Source organism: Chiloscyllium punctatum, chromosome 25 (genome assembly GCF_047496795.1).
Source record: "Chiloscyllium punctatum isolate Juve2018m chromosome 25, sChiPun1.3, whole genome shotgun sequence".
NCBI lineage: Eukaryota > Metazoa > Chordata > Chondrichthyes > Orectolobiformes > Hemiscylliidae > Chiloscyllium > Chiloscyllium punctatum.
This window is the reverse complement of record NC_092763.1, coordinates 87,183,659-87,193,188: the sequence shown is the minus strand read 5'-3', so window position 1 is coordinate 87,193,188 and position 9,530 is coordinate 87,183,659. Positions and strand designations below refer to the sequence as shown.

Sequence of the window (9,530 nt, the reverse complement as noted above, 5' to 3'; positions counted from 1 at the left end):
CCCCACCCCCCCACACCCACCCCCCCCACTCCCCCCCCACTCCACACACCCCACCCCACTCCCCCCCACACCCCACCCCCCCCCCCACACACCCCCCACTCCCCCACACCCCACCCCCCACCCCCCCCACCCCCACACCCCTCCCCACCCCCCCACACCCTCCCCACCCCCCACCACCCCCCACTCCCCACCCCACCACCTCCCCACTCCACACACCTCCCCCCCCCACACCACCTCCCCACTCCCCCCACCCCCACCCCACTCCCACCTCCCCACCCCCCACACCTCCCCACTCCCCCACACCTCCCCACTCCCCACACACCTCCCCACTCCCTCACACCAACCCACTCCCCCCACACCTCCCCACTCCCCCACACCTCCCCACTCCCCACACACCTTCCCCACTCCCCCACACCCTCCCCACTCCCCCACACACCTCCCCACTCCCCTCACACATCCCACCCCCTCACACCTTCCCACCCCCCACACCTTCCCCACTCCCCACACACCTCCCCACTCTCCCCCACACCTTCCCCACTCCCCCACACACCTCCCCCACTCCCCTCACACCTCCCCACTCCCCTCACACCTTCCCCACTCCCCTCACACCTTCCCCACTCCCCCACACACCTCCCCACTCCCCACACACCTCCCCACTCCCCCACACCTTCCCCACTCCCCTACACCTTCCCCACTCCCCTCACACCATCCCCACTCTCCCCCACACCTCCCCACTCTCCCCCCACACCTTCCCCACTCCCCTCACACCTTCCCCACTCCCCCCACACACCTCCCCACTCCCCTCACACCATCCCCACTCCCCACACACCTCCCCACTCCCCCCACACACCTCCCCACTTCCCTCACACCATCCCCACTCCCCTCACACCTTCCCCACTCCCCTCACACCATCCCACTCCCCTCACACCTTCCCCACTCCCCCCACACGTTCCTCACTCCCCTACACCTTCCCCCACTCCCCCACATCTTCCCCACTCCCCCTACACCTTCCCCACTCCCCACACACCTCCCCACTCCCCTACACCTTCCCCACTCCCCACACACCTCCCACTCCCCCCACACCTTCCCCACTCTCCCCCACACCTTCTCCAATCCCCACACACCTCCCCACTCCCCCCACACCTTCCCCACTCCCCTCACACCTTCCCCACTCCCCACACACCTCCCCACTCCCCTACACCTTCCCACTCTCCCCCACACCTTCCCCACTCTCCCCCACACCTTCCCCACTCTCCCCCACACCTTCCCCACTCTCCCCCCACACCTTCCCCACTCTCCCCCACACCTTCCCCACTCTCCCCCACACCTTCCCCACTCTCCCCCACACCTTCCCCACCCTCCCCCCACACCTCCCCACTCCCGTCCACACCTTTCCCACTCCCCCACACCTTCCCCACCCTCCCCCACACCTACCCCACCCTTCCTCTCCCCTTCCCCACACCAATTCTCAGCAGGTCACAGGAGCAGGGGCCAATTGCACCGTTTAACCTCCCCACACTCCATCCCCACCCTCACGTCCCACAATCCTTCCCCACCCACAACCCCCAGCCCCCATCCCCCAACCTCCACCCCCAACCCCACCCCCAACCCCCAGCCCCCAGCCCCCAGCCCCCACCCCACCCCCAGCCCCCCAGCCCCATCCCCCACCCCCACCCCCACCCCCACCCCAACCCCAACCTCCAACCCCCAGCCCCCAACCTCCACCCCCAACCCCCACCCCCAGCCCCCAGCCCCCAGCCCCCACCCCACCACCCCCAGCCCCCACCCCACCCCCAGCCCCCCCAGCCCCAGCCCCAGCCCCCAACCCCACCCCCACCCCCACCCCCACCCCAACCCCAACCCCAACCTCCAACCCCCAACCCCCAACCCCCCACCCCCACCCCCAACCCCCACCCCCACCCCCAACTGTCAACCTCCAACCCCCAACCCCCACCCCACCCCCAATTGTCAACCTCGAACCCCCAACCCCCACCCCCATCATCAACACCCACCCCCGTCCACACCCCCAACCCCCACCCCCACCCCACCCCAACCCCCACCCCCCACCCCCAACCCCCACCCCCACCCCACCCCCAACTGTCAACCTCCTCACAGATCCTCAGTTGCCATGGAGACTCAGGGCTGAGGCCAGATGTACCTTTTGATAATTTGATCTTCAAAATACCATTGAACAACAACATTAAAAAGGTCAGAGTTTTCTCATCCTCCAGTCCACTCAGTGTGACCCTCTCTCTGTCCTGTCTCTGAGTTTTGAGCTTATTCTGCCTCTGGGTTAGTCTCCTGTGGACAGTAATGGAGAGTAATGTTTCAAACCCTGTCATCTCTTCCTGATCACTCACATTTCATCCCAACTGTCTTCCTCAGCTAAAGTCAACCTTCAACACTAAAGACCTTCAGCTGCTGGATGTGATAATCTTAAAGCCTGAACACAGGTCAGTGCCTGGACAAACCCACAGCCATCAGGGACTTAGTTATTGGCACCATATCTATTGAGGAGACAAAGCTAGTTGGGAGAGTGAGCTTTGAACAGGAGATAAGGAGCTTACAAAGGGAAATGGAGAGGTCAAGGGAATGGACAAAGATCTGGTAAACAGAATACAATGTGGAAAAGTGAGACATTGTCTATTTTGGGAGAAAGAAATATAAAAGCATATTACCCAAACAGCGAGAGGGTGCAGAGCTCTGACATGCAGAGGTCTGGGTATCCTGCTGCATGAATCACACAGGGTTAGTCTGCAGGTACTGCAAGTAATCAGGAAAACTGAGAAAGTGATGGTTTATTGTGGAGGGAATTGAGTACAAGAGAAGGGAGCCCATACTTCAGTTACACAGGGCAGAGGTGAGGGCCCCTGTGGGGTTCCATGTAAAGCACTGGTCACTGTACTGACAGAGAGCAATTAAAACATAAAACATGGAACAGTGCAGCACAGAGCAAGCGTTACAGCCCACCTTGACTGTGCTAACCACAATTCTGAACCCATCTCACCTTCCTGCAATGGTCCGTATCTGGCTGTTCATGTCTCTGACTAAATCCATCTTAAACATTGTTATTGTATCTGTTTCTGTCATTTCCCCTGACAGTGCGTCCCACTCTCTGTAAAACAAACTTGCCCTGTACATCTCCATTGAACTTTTCCCCTTTTACCTCATACCTATGCTCCCTATGTTTCATCTTTCCATTCTGGGAAAAAGGCTCCAACTATTCATTGTGTCCATGCCTCTCGTTATTACATCGGGATCCCCCCAGCCTCTGGAGCTCCAGTGAAAACAGTCCAAATTTATCCACCTTCTCCTGTAGCCAATACACTCCAATCAGGCAGCCTCCTGGTAACCCTGTAAGCCTGTCCAAAGCCTCCACATCCTTCTGGTAGCGTGGTGACCAGAGCTGCACACAATACTCCAAAGGTGGCCTAATGAAAGTTTTATACAGCTGACTTACCAACGTTTGTACTCCGTGTCCCAACTACCGAAGGCAAGCATGACATCCACCTTCTTTACTATGTTGCTGTTTACAGGGAACTGTGGACTTGCACCCCGAGATCCCTCTGTATATCCACGCCCCGTATATCCCGAGATCCCTCTGTATATCCATGCCCCGTATATCCCGAGATCCCTCTGTATATCCATGCCCTGTCTTCAATCCGAGATCCCTCTGTATATCCATGCCCTGTCTATCCCGAGATCCCTCTGTATATCCATGCCCTGTCTATCCCGAGATCCCTCTGTATATCCATTCCCCGTATATCCTGAGATCCCTCTGTATATCGATGCCCCTGGATGCCCCGAGATCCCTCTGTATATCCATGCCCCATATATCCCGAGATCCCTCTGTATATCCATACCCCGTATATCCCGAGATCCCTCTGTATATCCATACCCCGTATATCCCGAGATCCCTCTGTATATCCATGCCCCGTCTATCCCGAGATCCTCTGTATATCCATGCCCTGTCTATCCCGAGATCCCTCTGTATATCCATACCCCGTATATCCCGAGATCCCTCTGTATATCCATACCCCGTATATCCCGAGATCCCTCTGTATATCCATGCCCCGTCTATCCCGAGATCCCTCTGTATATCCATACCCCGTCTATCCCGAGATCCCTCTGTATATCCATGCTCTGAAGGGTCCTGCCAATTACTGTACACTCTCCTCTTCTGTCTGACCTCCCAAAATGCATCACCTCACATTAGTCTGGATTAAACTCCATCTGCCATTTCTCTGTCTAACTTTCCAGCTGATCTAATTCTGCTGTATCCTTTAATAACCTTCCTCACTAACCCCAACTCTATGTTTGCATCTTCTGCAAACTCCTGAATCAAACCACCTATACTTTCATACAAATCATTTTATATTTTACAAATAACACTGTTCCCAGCACTTGCTGGGAATGCCACTGGTCCCAGACCTCCAGTCAGAAAAACACCCCTCCTCACCTACCTCCTTTCTGCTGTGACCAAGCCTACCTTGTCAAATGCTTTAGTAAAGTCTATGTAGATCACATCCACTGCCCTGCTCTCATCGATCAGCGTCATCACTTCCTCAGAAAACTCAATCAGAGAGAAGACCTCCCCTGTTTAAAGCCATTCTGACTATCCTGAATCAGTCATGTTTTTCCCAAATATGAATCTATCCTGTCCCTAAGTATCTACTGCCCCTATCACTGAATTAAGGATCACCAGCCTATAATTTCCTGAATTATTCCTGTTGCCCTTCTTGAACAGAGGAACAACATTCTCCAGTGTTCCAGGACCCCATCTGTGTCTGGTTGATCTCATTGGGGTTTCACACAATTTGATCATTTGTGATGACTTAGGGAACAGTGGGGCACAATGATGTCCATTCTTGTCTGAGTGAAACCCTGCCAATAGCCTGTGTATACCTGAGGGTATGGCGCAGTGGTAGACACTTATCTGCATGTGTGCTGTTCAGGGAGAAGTCGTGCTGAGTGAGTATGTGTTCCTGGGATCTGGAGCACGGTGAGAGTTTGGTGCAGAGGGGAAGCAGTGTGTTTCACTTTCCTCTCTGTGGCTCATTGTTCGTCAGGAACATATTCGAGAGTGAATGCGGCCAGTGAGCAAGGGCTGCAGAGTGGTTGGTATTCTTTGATATCAAGCATTTTCCATGACACCATAAGACATAGGAGTGGAAGTAAGGCCATTCGGCCCATCGAATCCACTCCGCCATTCAATCATGGCTGATGGGCATTTCAACTCCACTTACCTGCATTCTCCCCGTAGCCCTTAATTCCCCGAGACAACAAGAATCTGTCAATTTCTGCCTTGAAGACATTTAGCGTCCCGGCCTCCACTGAACTCTGCGGCAAGGAATTCCACAGGCCCACCACTCTCTGGCTGAAGAAATGTCTCCGCATTTCTGTTCTGAATTTACCCCCTCTAATTCTAAGGCTGTGTCCACGGGTCCTAGTCTCCTCACCTAACGGAAACAATTTCCTAGCATCCACCCTTTCCAAGCCATGTATTATTTTGTACGTCTCTATTAAGTCTCCCCTTAATCTTCTAAACTCCAATGAATACAATCCCAGGATCCTCAGCCGTTCCTCATATGCTAGACCTGTCATTCCAGGGATCATCCGTATGAATCTCCGCTGGACACGTTCCAGTGCCAGTATGTCCTTCCTGAGGTGTGGGGACCAAAACTGGACACAGTACTCCAAATGGGGCCTAACCAGAGCTTTATAAAGTCTCAGAAGCACATCGCTGTTTTTATATTCCAACCCTCTTGAGATAAATGACAACATTGCATTCGCTTTCTTAATCACGGACTCACCCTGACCCGAATACTCCAGCAGCACCCTGACCCGAATACTCCAGCAGCACCCTGACTCTAACACTCCAGCAGCACCCTGAACCGAACACTCCAGCAGCACCCTGACCCGAACACTCCAGCAGCACCCTGACTCTAACACTCCAGCAGCACCCTGACCCGAATACTCCAGCAGCACCCTGACTCTAACACTCCAGCAGCACCCTGACCCGAACACTCCAGCAGCACCCCTGACCCAAACACTCCAGCAGCACCCTGAACCGAACACTCCAGCAGCACCCTGACCCGAACACTCCAGCAGCACCCTGACTCTAACACTCCAGCAGCACCCTGACCCGAACACTCCAGCAGCACCCTGACTCTAACACTCCAGCAGCACCCTGACCCGAACACTCCAGCAGCACCCTGACTCTAACACTCCAGCAGCACCCTGACCCGAACACTCCAGCAGCACCCTGACCCAAACACTCCAGCAGCACCCTGACTCTAACACTCCAGCAGCACCCTGACCCGAACACTCCAGCAGCACCCTGACCCGAACACTCCAGCAGCACCCTGACCCGAACACTCCAGCAGCACCCTGACTCTAACACTCCAGCAGCACCCTGACCCGAACACTCCAGCAGCACCCTGACCCAAACACTCCAGCAGCACCCTGACTCTAACACTCCAGCAGCACCCTGACTCTAACACTCCAGCAGCACCCTGACCCGAACACTCCAGCAGCACCCTGACCCAAACACTCCAGCAGCACCCTGACTCTAACACTCCAGCAGCACCCTGACTCTAACACTCCAGCAGCACCCTGACCCAAACACTCCAGCAGCACCCTGACCCAAACACTCCAGCAGCACCCTGACAGCATTCACAGGGCACTGTGACACAGGCCAGGAGGGGGAACTGGCCAGGCCCTCACTGTGGGGGTGGGGAATGTCACTGTGGGGGGTTGGCGTACCCTCACTGTGGGGGTGAGGGTGGGGAGGGCCCTCACTGTGGGGGGTGGGGAATGTCACTGTGGGGGTTGGCGTACCCTCACTGTGGGGGTGAGGGTGGGGAGGGCCCTCACAGTGGGGGTGGGGAATGTCACTGTGGAGGTGGGGGTGTGGGTGGGGGTCCCTCGCTGTGGGGGTGGGGAATGTCACTGTGGGGGTGGTGGTGGGTGTGGGGGGACCCTCACTGTGGGGGTGGGCCTGTCACTTTGGGGGTGGGGGTGGGGTGAATGTCATTGTGGGGTGGGGGCCCTCATTGTGGGGGTGGGGAATGTCACTGTGGGGGTGGGGGTCTCCGGAACAGGAAGGGGCCCAGGGCTCCACAGTGAATGGCCTCATTGTTGAGTGCCATGGAGTTGCTGTGATTTCCTGAACACATTAAAGGGGATGTGGCCTTTCATAATCAGACCCCATTCCTTTTTCAGACATAGTGCCCAAAGTGGAGCCATGATCAAACCCAGGAAGGTAAGGACATCTCCTCTCTGGCCTGTCTCCCCGGCGATAACAAATGGAATTCAGACAATCTCTGAAACCAAACATGGCAACTGTCTGACAAAGGATTATTAATACAGGGCTCACTGTCCCTCAGCTTAACTCTCTGAAGATCATAAAACTCTGGGTAAAATTCAAAATTATCTCCTCATGTGCAGTGTGGCACTCCCTCAACACTGACCCTCCAATAGTGCCCACTCCCTCAGCACTGACCCTCTGACAGTGCGGCACTCCCTCAGCACTGACCCTCCGACAGTGCGGCACTCCCTCAGTACTGACCCTCTGACAGTGCGGCGCTCCCTCAGCACTGACCCTCCGACAGTGCGGCACTCCCTCAGCACTGACCCTCTGACAGTGCGGCATTCCCTCAGCACTGACCCTCTGACAGTGTGGCACTCCCTCAGCACTGACCCTCCGACAGTGCGGCGCTCCCTCAGCACTGACCCCCCGACAGTGCGGCGCTCCCTCAGCACTGACCCTCTGACAGTGCGGCACTCCCTCAGTACTGACCCTCTGACAGTGTGGCACTCCCTCAGCACTGACCCTCTGACAGTGCGGCACTCCCTCAGCACTGACCCTCTGACAGTGCGGCGCTCCCTCAGCACTGACCCTCCGACAGTGCGGCACTCCCTCAGCACTGACCCTCTGACAGTGCGGCACTCCCTCAGTACTGACCCTCTGACAGTGTGGCACTCCCTCAGTACTGACCCTCCGACAGTGCGGCGCTCCCTCAGCACTGACCCTCCGACAGTGCGGTGCTCCCTCAGTACTGACCCTCTGACAGTGCGGCACTCCCCTCAGCACTGACCCTCCGACAGTGCGGCACTCCCTCAGCACTGACCCTCCGACAGTGCGGCACTCCCTCAGCACTGACCCTCTGACAGTGCGGCACTCCCTCAGCACTGACCCTCCGACAGTGCGGCGCTCCCTCAGCACTGACCCTCCGACAGTGCGGCACTCCCTCAGTACTGTCCTGCTGTCAGGCTGTGGATGAGGGTGTGAAATCTCTGGATTGTGTGGGAATGGTTTGGGTGTGAGGGAGTTGAGTGGATGGTGTAGAGGATGCCCATTCATATCTTCCCAGCGACATGTGCTCAGGAGCGAGAGCACTTACAGAATAATGAGGAGAAATGGTTTCCTGAGTCTCACTGATTGAAGGGAATTGGCCTGAGAATGAAACAGTAGAAGCAGATAGATCATGGTTTTGTGCAGTTAGCTGTGAACTGGAATGGGCTGAATCGCTGAAAATGTAGTTGTGCTATGGGGAAAGAGCAGAGGAATCAAATTAATTGGTTCGATCTCACAAAGATCCCTGACAAGCTCAATAAATGAGGTCAAAGCAAGGACTGCAGATGCTGGAAACCAGAGTCTAGATTAGAGTGGTGCTGGAAAAGCACAGCAGGTCAGGCAGCATCCGAGGGGCAGGAAAATCGATGTTTCGGGCAATAGCCCTTTTTCAGGAATAGAGGATTCTATTCCCGATGAAGGGCTTTTGCCCAAAACATTGATTTTCCTGCCCCTCGGATGCTGCCTGACCTGCTGTGCTTTTCCAGCATCACTCTAATCTAGACTCGATAAACTGAATACACTCGTCCTGTGCTGTGTCTGTGTAATGTTCTGACCCAGAGGTACCTGTGCTATCCGTGATTCCGAACACTGCATTAAAATCCCAAAGGAAGACAAATTCTTGGTGTGTGGAACTCTGTTGAAGAGTAAACATTTACTCAGTTTTATTTGCAGGTTCGAAGGAAAGTTCAATCTTCGGGGAATAGGTAGGAGACTAACGTTTGCTCCATGCTTCAGTTTAAACTTTGACAATAAAACTATCTTTTTAATTAAAAGAGTTTACCGAAATGCTGTAACCAATGATCTTTGAATTCTATCAGGTACAAATGTGTATTCAGACTACAGGCTGTCTCAACAATCACTGCCAAACAAATAACGCAGGAGATAAAGGAAAGATTGAAAAACCAAAATTACACCGAGTCCACACTGGTCCTGGCAGTGGATCCCAACAGTATCTGTGTCTATAGCTTTGGTAATTAGCTTTGCTTACAGATTCTCTCTGTCATATTGACATTAAACAATGTTAATCTTTTATCAATATTTACTGTAGCTGGGTGGAGCATGGTAATAAAGCCCTACAAACATTGGAATTAGGAACCAGAGACAGAGACATCAGGGAGATTGAAGCGACTGCTGGACAAGCACATGGACAGCAGGAAATTGAGGGGTGTGT

The 9,530-nt window shown here is 55.0% G+C and overlaps 2 protein-coding genes across 2 annotated transcripts in view; both read left to right on the top strand.

Moving 5' to 3' along the window:
- fhl1a (four and a half LIM domains 1a) overlaps positions 1 to 9,530 on the top strand; it is a 300,533-nt gene that overhangs the window by 7,961 nt on the left and 283,042 nt on the right.
- Positions 2,391 to 9,530, top strand: part of adgrg4a (adhesion G protein-coupled receptor G4a) — a gene marked incomplete at its 3' end in the record, with an annotated part of 56,350 nt that continues 49,210 nt past the window's right edge. Inside the window, exons 1-4 of the mRNA XM_072594612.1 lie at positions 2,391 to 2,453; positions 7,225 to 7,264; positions 9,032 to 9,063; positions 9,178 to 9,329. Of these exons, the coding sequence (XP_072450713.1) occupies positions 7,247 to 7,264; positions 9,032 to 9,063; positions 9,178 to 9,329 (202 nt within the window). The remainder of the gene's footprint in view (positions 2,454 to 7,224; positions 7,265 to 9,031; positions 9,064 to 9,177; positions 9,330 to 9,530) is intronic.